Source organism: Pan troglodytes, chromosome 16 (assembly GCF_028858775.2).
Source record: "Pan troglodytes isolate AG18354 chromosome 16, NHGRI_mPanTro3-v2.0_pri, whole genome shotgun sequence".
Classification (NCBI taxonomy): Eukaryota; Metazoa; Chordata; class Mammalia; order Primates; family Hominidae; genus Pan; species Pan troglodytes.
Genome location: NC_072414.2, coordinates 77,531,639 through 77,549,262, shown reverse-complemented (window position 1 = coordinate 77,549,262; position 17,624 = coordinate 77,531,639). Strand labels below are relative to the sequence as shown.

General features: G+C 53.7%; 2 protein-coding genes and 1 long non-coding RNA gene across 51 annotated transcripts in view; 2 read left to right on the top strand and 1 right to left on the bottom strand.

Moving 5' to 3' along the window:
• The window catches only part of KLHL25 (kelch like family member 25), a 38,135-nt gene extending 35,948 nt beyond the window's left edge, over nucleotides 1-2,187 (top strand). For all 3 annotated transcript variants that reach the window (XM_510571.7, XM_009429776.5, XM_063794319.1), the window contains one exon: nucleotides 502-2,187. The gene's annotated coding sequence lies outside the window, so the exon portion shown is untranslated. The remainder of the gene's footprint in view (nucleotides 1-501) is intronic.
• Nucleotides 2,188-3,148: 961 nt separating this feature from the next.
• On the top strand, nucleotides 3,149-11,344 carry LOC134808474 (uncharacterized). The gene is made up of 3 exons (XR_010151485.1): nucleotides 3,149-3,262; nucleotides 3,526-3,631; nucleotides 10,895-11,344. It is a non-coding gene; the product is annotated as an uncharacterized LOC134808474 (long non-coding RNA).
• An 883-nt stretch (nucleotides 11,345-12,227) lies between these two features.
• The window catches only part of AKAP13 (A-kinase anchoring protein 13), a 373,116-nt gene continuing 367,719 nt past the window's right edge, over nucleotides 12,228-17,624 (bottom strand). For 46 of the 47 annotated variants that reach the window (XM_054667098.2, XM_009429764.5, XM_054667100.2 and 43 more), the window contains one exon: nucleotides 12,228-16,967. In XM_054667098.2, the coding sequence (XP_054523073.1) occupies nucleotides 16,918-16,967 (50 nt within the window). In that variant the 3' untranslated portion in view covers nucleotides 12,228-16,917. The remainder of the gene's footprint in view (nucleotides 16,968-17,624) is intronic. The other variant, XR_010151481.1, reaches the window with a different exon arrangement.

Genomic DNA, 17,624 nt, shown 5'->3' with positions numbered 1-17,624 from the left:
AGAGGCCAGAGAACCTGGAGCTCTGATGCCCGATGGCAGGAAAAGAGCAACCTAGCTCCAGAAGAAAGAAACCTGAGTCCCCATTTCCTTAGCTTTTTATTCCACCAGGGCCCCCGCCCATCCGATGGTGCTCACCTGCAACCATGGCTCTCACGCCGGTCACCTCTGGAAGCACAGACTCACTGGGGCGGCCCGGCCATTCGAATCAAGTACCAAGCCGCCTGGGTTTCCCTTCCAGCACTGAGAATACGTAATGTGTCCCCGGGCGTCTGGGTATCCCCGAATCCAATCAAGTTGACACCTGAGTCACCTGCCACTCAGTGGGGAAAGCAGGCCTGGGGTGCCTGAATCACCAGACTGCGCTGCCGGTGAATGGTGGATCCGGCGTTCTCACGCCCAAGCCTCATGGGCAGCTGTGTCATTGTCATTTTGTTCCAGATCAGGTCAGAACAGAACAATGTGGCCACTGATTGATTTTCTCTTCCTCTCCTCCCTCCACAGACCGCGGCCTTCAGTGTCACAGCATGGCCTTGCTTGTCTGCCACAGCGGGAGCTAAGCCGGCCCTGGGCCAGCACTCCGAGAGGTGGAAGGGGCCCTGCCAGCTCTGGGGAGCAGCAGCCTTGGGCTGTTCTGAGCTTTAGGCAAGAGAAGAGAAGCATCTCTTGCATCTGTGCCCCTGGGGGCCTCTTCAGCTTTGCAGTGGTTTGTGGGAAGACATACCTCCCAGAGGGGCATGGACTGCCACCAGGACTGACCCTGGCGTCGGGGAGAAGGACACTTGCAGAGCCTTGAGATCACCTGTTTGGCAGGTCCTGGACTGGGGCCGGGCAGGCAGGGGCAGGGAGGCGCCCCGGGTGGGCTTTGGGGCTGCGGCACTGCCACACATCCTTTCCCTCCTGGCCCGCCCTGCTGGGGCTCTACTGCCATCTATAGATGGTGTCCCGGGCCTGGGAAACCAGGTTCCCAGGGGTTGAGACCAGAAAGGTGACCAGGACAGATTTTTTAAGGTGCAGAAACTGCAGGGGGGCCTCAGTGACATCCAGGAGGCCTTATTAGCAAAGGACACCCAGACCTCCAAGGTTTGTGGGCCCCTTCCACAAAGCCGTAAGTCCCAGCCCCCCTACTCAGGGCCTTGCTCAGTGCTGTGGCCCGGTGGGGACACAGTTGCTCGTGGCCACTCAGTGGAGCTGGGCCTGCAGCAGACTCAAGGCTCCGAGTGCCCTGGGGGTCACCCCTCCCCTCCCCTCCTCAGAGCCCACCCTGAGAGGCAGCAGTGACCCCCATGGCACACACCTGCCAACAGCATTGGGGGCTCCTCCCCAGGAGACCACGCTGCCCTCCAAGACCAGGAGCAGCTATGAGCTGGAGACAGCAGAGGGACCCCAGGGTGTCCCCTGCAGATCCCACCAGGGCCGCATCCATCTCAGTGTGGAGGACAGTGACGGGACCCTCACCATCCTCTTGCGTTTTGGCCCCCATTTGCTCCCTGAGCTCCAAGATAAGAATGGCCCCGAGAGAACTGCTGAACATTTGTTCATTGCTGTCACCTCCTGAGTCACTGGGGTCCCTCTTCAGCACCTCCCTGACACCTGGGCTATGGAGAGGTTGGCACCTGTCAGTGACCATCCTAATGCCTCTCGCTCACTCCCAAGCCGCCATTTGAGAGGGAGGGGTGTTGGTGCCCTGATGGGGACTGGGCAGGGTGTCCAAACTTGGGGCTTCCCAGGCACCTGCAGTGTGAACACTGCTTGGCTGGCTCAAGATTAGGGCCGCGGAGGGGGCTGTGCACATACCAGTTACTTAAGCAGCCCCGAGTGTCCCCCATGCCTTGGTGCGGGTCCTGGAGGCCTCTTGGGGGTGGGACCTTTGGGCAGGGTTTGCCCACTGACACGCCCGCCATGGGGCACTGGCTGCATGGGGCTCCTTGGACCCTGTAGACCCAGCAGACCCCGCCTGTGTCAGGCCAGCTGCCCGAAGGCACTTGGCTGTGGTCCCAGGGGACGGCTCTGCTGGCACACTCAGGAGCCTGGCCGCGGGGACTGCAGGGAGGGCGCCTGGACCCGTGGGGTTGCTTCATTGAGATAAAGCACACTTATCACATAGCACAAAGGACGTGCCATGGTGCTTTCCCCAAAAGTTGTGTTGCTTTTATCAGTTTTCTAACTTAATAAAAAGAGTTGAGAAAATTCTTTGCCTGCCTTGTGTGCTGGGATCAGTCTTGGAGACATTGCTGGTGGCTGACTTTGGTCTTGTCCCACCAGCCAAGGCTCAAGGCCTGCCTGCTGGCATCTGCCCCTCTCATGAGCTGGGAAGGGGGAACCCACCCAGATGAGAGGTCTCCCCATTCCTGTGCCTCCTGAAGTTGCTTTAGAAGCCATGAAGTTGATTCCGTGGAGAGTCCTGATCCTGTCTGCCCCTCCTGAGAGTGATTCTCTCCTGGAAACTCTGGTAAATAGAAGCTGGGAATGTAATTCCATCCATTCGAAAAGGCAGAACCTCCAGTTGATGCTCCTTTGTCTGAAAATAACCCGAGCGCCATTCAGAGGGGCGAAATGGCTCCAGGAGGCAGCTTCACGGCCGCAGCGCCAGCTCACGGCACCATTGCGCCCATTGGTTGCACCGTGGGCCCTGGGCTACCTGCCCTCCTTGTGCGTTTTCATAGTCACCATGAACCTCATGAGCTCAAGCGTATGCTCACGGGTAAACATCGTGTTCTGTGTTTTGTGATCTCACCTTCAGGCGCCCCTCAGACAGCGGGCAGCCCGAGAAGGTCGTGCCGTGGCGCAGCCTGCGTGCAGGGTGGCTGTGCTGTGAACAGGAACCCGGAGGTGCCCCAGCACGGTGGCTCTCAGCAGTGGCTTCCGTGGTGCTCAGTGGTGTGCTGGCCCACAAAATCCAAATAGCGCCTTCACAGTGTAAGAAGTGCTTCTGATGCTGGCGTAGGGGCATGACGCCAGATTCCTTAGAAAATGGAATGATCTTGAGTAGGTGTGTCTCAGAGGTGAGTATGGTGCATGTAGAAGAGCCAAGAGCACAGAGGGCCTCGTCCCTCCCCCTGCCCAGAGGTGCAGCCCTGGGAGGGGCATCCTGGGACTCTGCCTCGCACTGTCTGCTCCTGTGGCAGTGGTGGGGACCACAGGTGAACGCTACCACTTCCACACAGGCCTGAGCGCTTCACTCTGGGCATCCAAAGCCAGGAGTTGGCTCCAGCTAGAGTCCAGACAGCAGCAGAGGTGAAGTTCCCTGTCACACAGTCACAGGGTGAGTGTGAGCCAGCTGTGGCCCACAGGGCTCCAACTCTCTCCCCCTCTCTCTCCCTCTCTCTCCAACTCCCACCCCCTCTCTCCCTGCCCTGCCGTCTTCCATGCAAGGCAGCGGTTTCCTGGTCCACCCTGGCCTTCGCAGCCCCGGCCATCCCATCTGCATTCCAGCCAGTGGAAAGGGGAGGAGAGAAAGTGATGGGCAAGCCTGTTTTAAGGGCATGTCCCAGAAGTTGCACCATAACTTCTCCATTTTCCCAACAGCTAGAACTCAGTCACATCCACGCCTGACTGCGAGCGGGACTGGAAAGTGCCCCGAGGAAACTCCAGGACTCCAACGCCAAGTAAAGGGAGCGTAGATATTAGACAGGTAGCAGCCTCTTCCTCTACATGCTGGGTCAGGGGTTGGAAGGAACCTGGGCACACCGCCCTGCCTCCCGCTTCTCTGGGAGCATGCAGAGCCGTCATCTGCCAAGATCCTGGCTCTTGTCAAACCCTTCTTGTCAAGCAGTTGTCAAGCCCACTGGCCGGTGCTTTGCATAACTACCTCCTTTAACCCTCGCAGTGACCCCCGGAGGTAGACATTCTTGTCCTCTTCCTGCTGATGAAGAAATGGGTCCAGAGGTCACAGTAACTTGCCCAATGTCTCATGCTGGAGAGAGGAGGAGGAGGGGGAGGGGAAGGGGAGGGGGAGGGGGGGAGGAGGAGGAGGGGGAGGGGGAGGAGGAGGAGGAGGAAAAAACACAGTTGCAACGGACAGAATGTGGATTTGGAGCTAGGCCCACCTGAGTTTGGGTTCAAGCTCTCACGTGTGGCTCTCATGTATGTACAAGCTTGGTTAAACCACTTGATTCTCTGATACAATGATAGTAGGGTTAAAAGTTGAGGTCAAATTCTATAAAGCACTAAACACCAGGACCAATGCCCAGATAGCCCTTTACAGGGGGAGAATGGCCGCCACGTTACAGCAGTGGAACTGGGATTTGAAACCAAGCCATATGCTCCATTGTGGGGGCTGGGGGCTGGGAGCGGTGTTGCTTCCAGTCATTGCCCAGCAGGCCTAGCTCCATGTTCCTTGGCCTCCCAGGGGTCAGACTGAGTCTGGGATGGGGCTTGGGGAAGGGAGAAGGCGCCTTCCCCATCAGTGATGGGGCAAGGTCTCCCTGGAAACCTCGGTCCCAAGATGGCCAGTGGAGCTTTCCTGGGTTGTGCCTGATGCAGGAAAGAAAACGGGCCATCTTGGAGGCTTTGGCATCCTGAGAGCCTGCCTGGGGGGACTGTCAAGTTGCCAAGGGCAAGGAGAGGGTAGCCAACTGCCTCCTCCACCTGGCTGCTCAGCCAGGTCTCCCTGCCTTCAAAGGACATTTCTTTGGTCAGGAACTGACAAGAATGAGCCCAGAGTCATCCACCCCAAGGGTGTGTGGCAACCATCCCTTGCTCAACACCGAAGGCTGTGAATCATAGTGGGGAAAGAAGCAACCTCTTCAGAAGCAGTTGTCTAATGAGCACAGCTTGGAAAGAGCCTTGGTTCTTCTGGATCATCACTGGGGGGATATTTCGCAGAGCAAGAAACTTGCATGCCCCGTCCATCATGTCCCAGCCCCGGCCCCAGGCCCAGCCCTGATGGATCTGCCCGGCCTCTCTCCTTCAGGAGGTGGGAATGGTCTCTTCCAACTTGAAGAGGCCATGAAGGTGATCGGCCCCCCAGCTGCTCTTCTTCCCTCAGGCCCAGCCCTACCTGACCTGCAGCTTGGCCCGCCCATGGCACCTGCAGAGGTTCAGGCCCTGCCCAGGGAGCCAGGGTGATTTGGGTGAATTTCCCAGAACGGGCACAGTATTGTCCTGCATCTTCCCTTGCCTTGTTGGGCTTTGGGATGTGGCTCTGCCTCATTAAGGGTCAAGGAAAAGCCTAGAATAGGCCGGAGGCTTCTTAACTTGGGATTTGGGATCAAATTCAGGGGGTCCATGCACTTGGGTGGGAGAAGAACGACACCTTTGTTTTCACTAACCTCTGACTGAGGTTAGTGATCAAGTGATCCGCCCACCTCGGCCTCCCAAAGTGCTGGGATTACAGGTGAGAGCCACCTCGCCTAGCCCCAGTCACTGTTGAGGTCACCATTTTAAAGCTGAGGAAACACGCTCAGCATGGCAGCAGAAGCTCTGGCGGTTTCTGTGTGTCTGGCCCCAGCTGCCCAGGCCCCCTGAACCCGAGGGGCCTTGCTCTGGCCCTGGGGTTGGCCTGGGTTTGGCACCTGGCGCTCGGGCCCCTGAGGGCTTGCAGTAGGGGAGCAGTGGCTTTTTTGAGTTGAATTGAGTAGGGCTGGATTCCTTTCCTGTCCTTTCTGCAGGTAAAGGAGATGAGCAGCGTTGCTCTGGTATGCAGAGAAGCTTCCAGACACTCCTGGGTTGCATGATAGATTAAGTAATTCTACTGATGGGCACCAGCTCCATGCCAGGACCCAGGGCTCCAAAGCCATTTCCAGGTAGACTCATCACAGCTTCTCCACTCAGCTTGCAGGGATGGTGGGGAACCAGGGAGGATGGGAGCAAGAGACATCCTGCCAAGCCCACCCTGTGGTGGCTCTACCAGCGTCAGGACCGCAGAGGGAACAGGATGGCACAGTCTCATCCTGACCCGTGCTTGCAGGATAAATGCAGGCTCTGAGAGCGAGTGCCACGGACGACTCCTCCACGGCCACATTTTCTTCACATTGGCTCCTGTGAGCTTCCTCAACGCTTTCGAAGCTGGCCCCGCTTCTGTCCACTCTGCAGAGTGAACGTTGAGGTACTCTGTGTCTCTCATCTGTACAACCCTAACTAGGGCTTCATCCAAGACTGTCGAGGAGCAGGTCCTGTCTCTCCCTCTCTCCATCTCCCCATTTCCCATGGAAAATAGTGAGATTTTTAAAATGGGAGTTGAAGCCATACCGAAAAGCCAGCACTGTTAAATGCAGCTGTGACATTTGCCTGAGAGAGGTGGCCGGGGTGTGGGGGGGCAGGGTTTCAGCTCCCAGTCTGCCCTCCAAGCTGGTGTTGCCAGCTGTGGCTGCCTTTCCTGTAGGCCTGCGAGGTCCCTGCCATGCCTGTCTCCTCCTCCCAGCAGTAGTGTGAGCTCTGCTCTGGGATCAAGGCCAGATCTTTGCAGCCCATGTGCTTGGCTCCCTCAGCTGAGCCTCAGGACGTGGGTCCTCAGTTTGTGCCGTGCAGCGTGAGGGGCCACACTGCAGTCAAGCCAGCTGGGTGCAAACAGCAGCTTTTCTTCTACTTGGTGGCCCTCCTTGGGAAGGTCCCTCTGCTCCTGTAACTTCATTTCCTCATTGATAACAAAGAAAAAAACAGATCGTATTGCCTGTTGTAAGGATTGAACTAAATCGGGTAAAGAGGCTACTAGATTTCTGTCAATGATGTCCATTTCCTTTGCCCCATATACGTTTCCAACTTAAGAGAGAGAGTGTGTGTGTGTGAAAATTAACTAGAAAGAAAGTATTCCAGCTTTCTGGGGAGTTGAAGGCAATTTCAATAAAAATGTATGTTTCCGGCCGGGCACGGTGGCTCATACCTGTAATCCCAGCAGTTTGGGAGGCTAAAGCAAGTGGATCACTGGAGGTCAGGAGTTCGAGACCAGCCTGGCCAACATGGTGAAACCCCCGTGGTGGCAGGCGCTTGTATTCCCAGCTACTCAGGAGGCTGAGGCAGGAGAATCGCTTGAACCCGGGAGGCAGAGGTTGTAGTAAGCCGAGATTGCACCACTGCCCCTCCAGCCAGGGTGACAGAGTTTGACTCTGTCTCAAAACAGTAAACAACAACAAAAAGTTTCCCTTTTAGCTCTGGCTGCCAGGAAGCCCAGAGCCCACCAGGAGGTTCCTCACAGAGGCGGGTCATCCCTCCTGTTGGCACAAGTGCTTTGTCCTCCTTCCATGGCTTGGAATTGTATGAGCCACCCCAGAGAAATGGTTACTGCAATCACAGGGTTCAAAGGACCTTAACTTCTGCTTGGAAAGCGTGCAGAGTCTTAAAAAACTTTCTGTGACTTCCTGATTTTCAGACTTTTCTCTTCAGGAGGCTGATCGCCTCCAGGAAGATTGATTTCCTGTGTTGTTGGTGGGGACAGTCACCCCCAGGTCCAAGCCTCAGTGTGATGACTGAAAGAAGAGTGTTCTGGTCGGGTGCTTTGCTCAGTGCATGCTGAGCCCGGAGGGTCAGGCCATGGCTTAGCAGATCTTCCCCAGGCGACCTAGAATGTCACTGGGCATGAGCTGGGTTTGTCCAGGCTTGTCTGAGCTGGAGTCAGGGCTAGCGGGTGAGGAGGTGTTTCTCTCTCTTCCCAGGTAAAAGCCAGGGCTTCAAATGCTTGTGGTGATGGAGAAAGAGCAGGAAGACACCAGGGCCACCTTCCCTGGGGGGAAGTAGTCTGGCACACAGGGCTTCCACCACAGAGAGGAGCTTTGTGATGGGGCCCCAGGCTGGGCAAGTCCTGAGGAACTCCTCTGGGATCTGGGGATGCGCTTTCCCAGAACCGTGCCTCTGCCCATGCCTGTTCCCCACTTCCCACCTTTCTTCCTCAATCACCCTTCTTTCATTTCACAAAAGAAAGTTATCTCTCGCCCCTCCTGAAACTCATTATGGTGCACTGCTCAGGGTGTAAAAACATCTGGGGCACCAAATGGACGTGTTAAGGTTGGGCAGCATGAGGGAAAGGTGGATTGCAAAGCATATGGTTGTTAAACAGGGCAGTGCCTTTTGGAATTCAATTGACAAGCACATGACAAGATTCCATATCTTCGTGTGTCCATCTGCTCACCTGCCTGTCCATCCACCCATGCATCCACCCATCTACCCACCCATCCACTCACCCATCCACCTGCCCATGCACCCACTCATTAACCTACCCACCATTCATTCATCCACCCATCCACCCATCCACTTGTCCATCCATCCATCCATCCATCCATCTATCCATCCCATCTACTCATTCATCTTACCTCCCTCCCTCCCTATTATTAAGTCATAATTCAGAAGTGAGATAGTTGTCACTAAACATTTTTAGTTGTCAGCTAAATAACATTTTAATTTTAATTTAAAAGCAATCAAACTTTTTTAATGGAAATTGAATTCTGAATTGGCCAATCAGTTTGCCAAGAAGTACTGGCTTTGCTAATGAGGTCACATGGTGGGCATTTTCTGTAAGTTGAACAACTTAAGGTTTTAGCCCTAAATATATTTGAAGCATGAAAATAATGCCCCAGATTATATACTTTGTAGCAGTTACACTTGTGATACCATTTGAGAGCTAGACATAAGCCATGTGAAGGGTATATGGTTGTTCGCATTTGTTGTAGGAGGACACATGAGCCAAAAGTGCCGATCAGTGGCTGTGTCTTCCCTTCAGAAGCCAGCACAGAGCTTGGGCGTGGGACTTAGCTGGATTTCCTCTCTGCCTTTTGGGGCGAGATATGGCTGATGCCTTGATGTGGAGGAGGAAGCAGCGGCATCGAGCCCATGCCCACAGTTGGCCTGAGGCCCACTCAGCACCTGGTGCCAACCCAGGGCAGTGAGAGGAGGTAGGAATTCCAGGAATGAGCCGGCTGGCCCTGGGCTGGTTCCAACAGGCTCCCTGCCCTGGCAGAGGCTCCAAATCTGAGCTTCCTTCCAGAGGAGGCCAGGCCAGGTGCAGCGATGGGGTTGGGAGTCTAAGGTAGGGACAGGAAGGGGTGACCCTGTAACCTGAAACAGTCCTACGAAAGTGGCCATTTTCCGTTTGAAGGTCCCTCATCCCCAGGGAAAGCCCGTGGCCTAGGGGCGGCCACCTGTGAACTAGCAGGAGATGCTGTCTGCAGCCACAGCCCTGCCGGAAAAGAAGTGGGAGTCGCTGATGCTGCAAGACAGAGACCTAAACCGAAGTGTGGGGAGGACACTAGGAGGCCCCAAAAACCAAAAGGCCAGGGAGGAGCTCTCTTCAGACTCGGGACATGAATCCGGGGCCACTGCAGTCCGTGGCAGCTGTCCCGCGGCTCCGCTGACATGCTTCCAGATGAGTGTGCTGGGCCCCAGACTAAGCACTCTGCTCATCTCTTCAGCATCATGACGAATGTGCGCGCCACCTGCAGACTCTGCAGACCCTTCTGAAAAAGGAAATGGAGACAAAGGTTTAACAGCTTGGCCACTCGGCTACCAGCGGCAGTCCTGGAGTCTGTGCCCATCCTGGGGCCTCCGCGTGGCCCCCTCAGCCCCTGTCCATACTCCTCCACGACAGAGGGGACCCCAGTGTGGCCCTCTTCAGGCTTCTCAGGGCAGGCAGCCCTGCTTTACTTGCCCAGCAGCCCTCTCCTTTGGACCGCAGAGAAGAACCGAGGTTGTCCAGGCAACCGCCACCTCAATCTCTGAAGCTGGGGGTGGGGTGGGAAGTCCAGGGACAGCTCAAAGGGAAGCAGTGACCAGGGAGGAAGGGAGAGAAAAGCAGGCTGGCTTCCAGCTGGTCCATTCCAAGAAGCCCTGTTATGACCCCCTCCCCACAACTCTCCCACTGAGGTCTTCGGGGTCCTTATCCCCGGCAGGGTCCAGATTCTGTTTCCCAGGAAGAAGAAAGTTTCCCAAAGGCATGGGGAGAGAGGGGTAGCCCACACATCTGTGGGACTAGGGCTGTGTAGAGCAAGCCATTACCATATGAAAGGAGGAGGCCTTAGCGGGGGTGGGAAGGGCCCAGGCTGTCACTTGGATACCAAAGGCAGCTGGGGATGGCGGAAGGGGCAGGGGCGGGCAGGCAGCAAGAGAGGGCCCCAAACTGGGGTGGAGGGGGTAGGCTGCTGGGGCTCTGGGACCCACATCCTCCCCATTTAGGGCACACGCCACTTCCTCCCACTTGTGACTCCTCTCTGGCCCGGGGGGACACCCACGGGGGTGGCAGGACGGCGCTGGAACTGGACTGCTCCAGGACCCTCTGGATGATCTGCCACTGTGCCCCTGAAGAAATGGAGTCAAATTTTAAGGACAAAGGAGTCTCCGAAGACTCCAAAGAACAGGAACTGTGGCAGGGACGGGGAGGTGGGGGGCTTGGGGAGGCACTTCTTGCTGTGCAGAGGCTGGATGAGGGGGTTGTCACCCCCAGGCAGGGAGTTCAGGGAGTTCCAGGTCTGAGGTCTAACAATCTGCAGCTCAGCTCGCCTGCCCTCTGCTTCTGTGGCTGCTTCCAAGGAAATCGCAAGGCTTGCACGCTGCATGCCTCCTCTCCTCCCAAGCTCCTCCCTGGCTTTTTGGTTTTTGGGGCCTCCTAGTGTCCTCCCCACACTTCGGTTTAGGTCTCTGTCTTGCAGCATCAGCGACTCCCACTTCTTTTCCGGCAGGGCTGTGGCTGCAGACAGCATCTCCTGCTAGTTCACAGGTGGCCGCCCCTAGGCCACGGGCTTTCCCTGGGGATGAGGGACCTTCAAATGGAAAATGGCCACTTTCGTAGGAGCCACTTGGCGGTCAAGTCTGTGCTGTGGCAGAGGCTCTGGGCACAGCAGCATCCGTTAGGAGTGGGCAGAGACTTAAGCCCCTACTGAATGGCTGTTTAGTGTTCTTGGGGCCCTCTGCGCTTATGTGTCTCTGCTGTTCTGGAAGAGAATGGAATCTTCTCGCTCTTCTTGCCTCCCAGACAGAGCCTGTCCCTGGCTCAGAACCAGTTGCGGTGGAGAGCGGAGGAAGGAGGCCATGGGAACCACTCCTCTTGCCCTGCTGAGGGTGTCTGGGTGGATGAGGGCCACCGCGGACCCAGGCCAGGATGGCTGCTGTGGGGGAGGAGACCGCCAGGGCAGCAGTGACAGCCAAGAGCAGTGAGCGAGAGAAAAAAGACCAGTGTTTTACTGGCTTATGGGGAGGCAGCTATCACCAGAGCTACAAGACTCTGCAAAGAAACCCGTGCACTTCCAAGTTCGTGGTGAAAGGAAAGACACTTGGCAGCTGGGCAGGACTTTATTTTTTGAGACAGAGTCTCGCTCTGTTGTCAGGCTGGAGTGCAGTGGCACGATCTCGGCTCACTGCAACCTCCGCCTCCCGGGTTCAAGCAATTCTCCTGCCTCAACCTCCCGAGTAGCTGGGATTACAGGTATGTATGTGCCACCACGCCTGACTAATTTTTGTATTTTTAGTAGATAGATACGGGGTTTCACCACGCCCAGCTAATTTTTGTATTTTTACTAGAGGCGGGGCTTCACCATGTTGGCCAGGCTGGTCTCGAACCCCTGAGCTCAACTGACCTGACCACCTCGGCCTCCCAAAGTGCTGGGATTATAGGCGTGAGCCACCATGCCTGGCCAGGACTTTCTTTTTGGTGACTGTCAGGGAGGGGCGGGGAGCTGGGAAGTGGCAGAGCAGGGACTCCGGGCAGCTTTGCCCAGGTTCTCCGCATTACTGCGAGCGGCACAGTTCTCCAAGGCCCAGCTGGACTTAAGGGTCTTCCTATAGGTCCAGAAAGCGCAGACCTGGAAGAGTAGGAAGCTAGTAATCTAAAAATGGAAGGCACAGGCTGTGCTGGTGGAGCCAGTGACAGCTGGAGCCCTGTGTGTCTCCAGGGGAGCCCCGACATTCCGGGATCAGACCCAGTGAATCACCCGGGAGCTACAAGCAGAGAGGATCTTTCTTCTTGAATTAGTTTCTGGCAGTTGCTCTAGTTTGGGGGTGGGATGGGGTGGAGAATGTTGAAGAAAGAGAAACTAACAAACATTAAGGGAAGTCGCAGGCTCTATAGCAAAATTCCTGTTCACTGTATTGATTTATCTGGAAATAGGACGTTTTGGCTCTTGGCATAAACTGTTTGTTTGACTTTAGGGCTGATCAGTCACTCTCTGGGTTTGGGTCCCACTCCGAGAGAGTGAAACGCGTCCCCAGCAGCTGTTCGCTGCATAAGGCGTCTCCTCAAGAGCTTTGGGGGTGGATGGGGAGTATCCCTTCTACAGGAATCAGGAATAGGAATAAGTCACAGCACCAACCAGAACTTCACAGGAAATTTATTATTATTTTTTGAAAGGGCTGAGGGAGACTTTACAAGGGTCTGAAGCTGGTAACTAGAAAGAAAGATAAATAAAATACGAAGCCAGTATGTTGTGGCAAAAGTCGAGAAAACACACTGAAAAAAATCTTTACAGTTTAAAACTGCTTCACTTTATACATAATTACAAATGAATATACAGCATCTGGGTTTTAACCCGTCTTTTTTATTTAATAGGATTTAGCACACAAATGTCCATAGAGCATTTGGAAACAAGCAATGAGAGCAGAGGTATCCGGTGTATCCCAACCACCCTCCTGCGGATCCCCGCGCCTCCCCTGCGCATCCCACGCGCATCCCACGCGGGCAGCAGCACACAGGAGACCACGGGCTAAGCCTGAACCACAGGCAAACTCACCAGGCACGCCCCATGGCCTGTGCTCGTGCCCTCAGGTGGTGACGAAAGGTAGGGGAAGCTCAGGCCGGGGAAGGTGTGGGGGGGTGAGTGCTTCCTGCAGAAGCCCCTCCGGACTGCAGCACAGGTGGTCCCACCTGGTTGTAGGGCAGGTCACCCACTTCGGTGGCAGGGGACACAGCCAGTGGGGGGTTGCACGCCTTTAACCCTTAGTGAGATGGAGAAGTAATTCATGGCCTATCAATCTTTTGACAATTAAATTAGATGAGTACTTGGAAAGATGCCTTTATTTTCCCTTCCTCCCCCGCCGCCTCCCTTTTATGGCAGCATTAAAACACTTTTCATTTTAAAGCCTGGCCAGCAGGCAGTAGATTCCAAGGCTCTGGTTAACTAGGAATGCTTTGCTACATTGAAAGGAAAGTTCAAAACCAAGCCCAAACTCCCTGCCCTCTTGTCTCTGAGGATGGACGAGAGCGACGGGGCTGGCTGGGACACATCCATAGGTGGCTGCGCACCTAGACGGTCCTGCTGAAGGAAGGCAAGGCACACAGATCTCCAGCAGCCGCTGCCCCAACTCCATCCACAGGGTTATTTCTAGGCTCCCACATTCCAAGGACATCCAAAACGCAGAGGATGCACATCGTTCTGCAGTGTCTGGGGTCACCTCACAGCCACCCTCTTTGTGACCACTGAAGCCCATTCACCAGGACTGTCTTTCTAAACTCCCTCCCAGGGCCTGCCTGGCTGTCCTCTGGGCACAGCTGGGCCACCATCATTAGAGTAAACCTCAACTCCAATGCAAATACTAAAATCCTTGGGAAGACCTGGCTACAGAAAAAGAGCCCTAGAAACAAAAATGATGAAATAGAAAGCACTTCTGTGGACAGCAACTTCTGGATCAAGTTCTGGCCTCTAAGGTTATGGTCCCACCCTCTACTAAGGCAGGGTCTATCTAGTTCAACCCTTGCATGCACTAACACCTCCCCTCCCACATCAAGAAACAATGCCAAAGGTCTCAAAACTTTGTGCTCACGACTAATACTGAGGCCTCAGGAAGGCAACAAATACGGGAGAAAATGAGCAAAGGGGCGACTCTGAATAGTATTACCCTGAGACACAGAAGGGAAAAAAGTTCAGATTCGTACCTTTCCAAAAAAACCTTGGTAAGGATTCTTCCCCCCAGATAGCTCTCACGGGGGTAGAGGGAATACTGGCAAAGGTTGAAAGTGGCAGTTTGCATGTTTTTAACCCTCTCCATTTTCTAAGAAGAAAACACAGTCAATACATTTGATTGTCTTGAAAATGAAGCCAACCGATGAGAGCATTTAAAGTGCACATGTCACCTAACGACAACGACTGAGATGACTGGAATTGAGAGAAGACGCAGTCTCCTTCCAGGAAGCTCACTCGATTCTGGAAATCTGGGGGCTCTGGATAGGAACTCCATCTTTCCCCCAAAACTTAAGCACAGTTTCAGGCACGTGATTTCTTTAGCTTGATGGAGAACATGGTGTCCCGGCATGGAAACAGTATGGGGAATGCAGTCCGAGTCACCCCAAAAAACAACCCCTTCTCATGTGATAGAAACCAAGACAGGCCATTAGATCCAGCAGCTAGAGCACTGTCAAGGCCATGAGCAAAAGCACAGGCAGCCACCATCCCAGGTAAATCCCCAGGACAGGAACAAATCCCCCTGAGGACAACTTCCAAGGAGGAAGAGAGATGACAAAGGTATGTAAGCACAGTTCTTGGTAAGCAGTTCTCTTTCTGCACTGCAGACTGTATTCCTGGATGAAGTTGGGTGGTTTGAGGGAATTCCGGGCACTACTTTGATTTTAAACTTGTCCAACCAGAACCTGACCAAATCGTTTTGAGTGGGGTCTGGGCAGATGTGAAATCTCTATTTTTAAAAAAGACCACCAAAACAACCAAAGCAGATGAAACATCACAGCTGGGCGGGGAGTAAGAGACACTCTAACATTGATGTCAAGCTCTGTGGCGACGTGCTCTAACTTCAGCATCCACGGTGTTTTTGTGAAGAGCATGTACGCAAGTAAATCCAATCAGCACCAACCTCGTATTGTTCCAAACCTGGAGAACAGGGGCACCCGGCCTACATTTACAAGGAGAAGAATGCAGGTTCAGTACTGCCCTCCTGCAAATCCCAGGAGGGGAACTCGGAGCCAGTGACCAGAACAGACAGCCAAGCCCCGGGCAGATCTCAGGAAAGTCACGACAGATTCAGCTGTAACTTGGAGTTGTACAGATAGGTGAAAGAAAGAAACTTAACTTTTTGTTTAGGGTCTTTGCAAGGGGACATATTTTCAATAGAAAAATCAGCAGGTTTTGGCCTTTGGTCTGTTTCTGAAGGGTGAGTATTCTCCATGACAGAAAAAGGCAAAGGTAGGTCAGAGGTGGCGAGTTTCTTCATTCTCAAACAAGGGAGAAGACATCCTTTGATTAAAGAATGAGGCGGGGTGGGGGAGGGAAGGACATGGACCCCCTCCCTTTAAAATTTCATCTGGGCCTTCAAGGCACTTCAAAAGACACAGAGTGAACAGTGCTGGCTGCCACTTCACTCGGTATTGACTGGATAGTTTAGACTGTTGGGCTAGACCTGGCTCACCCTTAAAAAAGAAAAACAAACACAAACACACAAATACAATAAATAAAACAAATCTAGGCTACAAATTTTAAACCAGACCTCTTTCAAATAAACTGAAAGATAAATATCTCCATCTGCAAGGCCAGCTTGCAATTCATCAATAAGCACCAAGTTACAGATTTTTCTTAAGTGTGCTCAAAAGCCCCACGCTTCTGAGGGGCAAAAAAGCAAGAATTGAAGGCCACGTTGGAAGCACAAAATTTTCCAGGGCCTCCCTTCTGGTGTACGGGGCCTCAGAGGGCAACATTACCATGAACTGTCCTGCACACACCAGCTGGGGAAAGCCTCAAGTGAACAAAGATGAAAACACAGTGGGAAAAGCAAAAGCAAAGCCGAGCAGCAGGCAGCCATCTGTATCTGCTTCCAGGGGCAGAGTACAATTCAACAACAGACCTTTAGATATACTTTTGAAGAAATCCAATTTTGCCAAGGCCTCCTAACATAAGAAGGGCGCTTTCACAACCACGCCTTCCGGGCCAGCTCCTCTCCAGATCTGCACTGGCAGGAACTGCTACACATGGCTTCACCCTTCGCCTGAACCCACTTCTCAGCCAGCTGTCCTAGCTTCAGAGCACAGCTTCTGCCTGGCCTGGGTGCGAGGCTGACCCCTGGCAGTGGTGTGCCCTCACCCAGCAAGGGCCAGACAGCTGCTGTCTGGGAGAGGCACGACGGGGGCTCAGGAACACAGCCAGGAGGCCGTGGCCCCTTCTGAGTGGTCAGTGACAATCAAAAGGTGTCACGCTGCAGGGATAATGGTGAGTAGGCCTCTTCACTTTATCCATGCCCAAAACGTGGGTAAACATGCTGGAAAACCAGGATATTTCTTCTGGATTTGATGACAAAATAAGATACTATGGGTTGTTTTGTTGCTTTAGTGCCTGAAACACCGAGATCGAGGTGGTGCACATCACGTCTTTTATACACATCAAGCCTTCTCTCACTGGTTTCACAAATGTTTGTCATCCCTAAGATGAAATGAGAAATACATGCAAAACAGGGGTGGTATGTGCCCGGGATGGGTTTAGAGGGAAACCAGTCTCTGAGGAGTACTGGGTGAACTGCTGATATGCGGGGGCTCCGGGTCTGTCCAGGCACTGCCCTTGTGCTGAGCTAAGTTGACCAGACGCCTGGTGCAGACTGGGCCGCCTTTTGGCATTCCCCGTGTGTATATGCAGACAGGTCCCCATGTACGTACACAGATCAAGTCCAAAACATCTGCTGTTTGGTTTTGTGTTCCCCCAAATAAAAGGCAGTCGGAGGTTCAGACCTTACTTGGATACACTCTTTCAGCCTTTAGGAATTCCTGACGTGTCCAAAACCATCACCTGTACTTACGAGGCCATTACTTTCAGTGTAATCCTGAGTAGGGCCAGCCCAACCTGAGAGTCCTGGGCAGTCACAAATCATGGCCGAAGCAGAGTCTGGGCCTCCTTCCCCACCCGACACTCAATATCATCTGTTGCTTATTGTCCAGGACCTGGGGCCGCCCAGGAGGACTGGACGCTGAGGAGCAGTGGGCGTCCAGTGTAAGAGACTTGTGCACGCGGGGACAGCAGGAGAGGTGGGCTGGCCAGGATCAGGAGGCAGCTGCCTCAGCAGAGAGGAAGAGGGTCAGCAGAAGATCTCTTCACCCTCTGCTGATACTTCTGACGCGGGACCATCTGGAAATGTGAAAACCAAGAATGAAAAAAATTCAGCAAAACTGCTCCTTTCATTGAACTTCCTCCCCATCCCAAAGTCTTCTGTAATGCAAACAGGCGACTGGGGCTTATGGGCAATTAACTCTTCTGCGCACTGGGGTTTCTGAACAAATTTGGTTAATAAGGATCTTAAGTGATATCCTTCACTGCCTAATGCTCCCTTTAACTTTTAAATAAGCACTAGAATTTATGAAGAGGCCAGGAAAATGTACTTTTTCTTTAACCTCCCACACAGAAAGGAGAGATCAATCCTAAAGAGAAGGATTCAGGGGAAAAAGTGGTACATGAACAGGGAGGCATTTAGTGGAATTCAGCCGCAGGCTCTGTGGCCGCTGGCATGTTAGTTAGCCTCTGTGAGCCTCAGTTTCCTCACTTCTCTTGGCGTTAGCAGTGCCAACTTCATACAGTCATTTGAGGGTTAAATCACCAAACGCTAGCTGTTACCAATGACTACTCTAGGCCCAGAAAGGCAAGGAGGACTTGAATTACTTCATTGAGGGGTGCGCTCCAGTTCCTCGATCGGATAATGCCTTGAAAATGAAACCCATGCTCTCTGCTTCTGCACACGTGCCACACAGAGTGGGTTCTTAGTGTTCGCTGCATGAGTGCTCTTAGCAA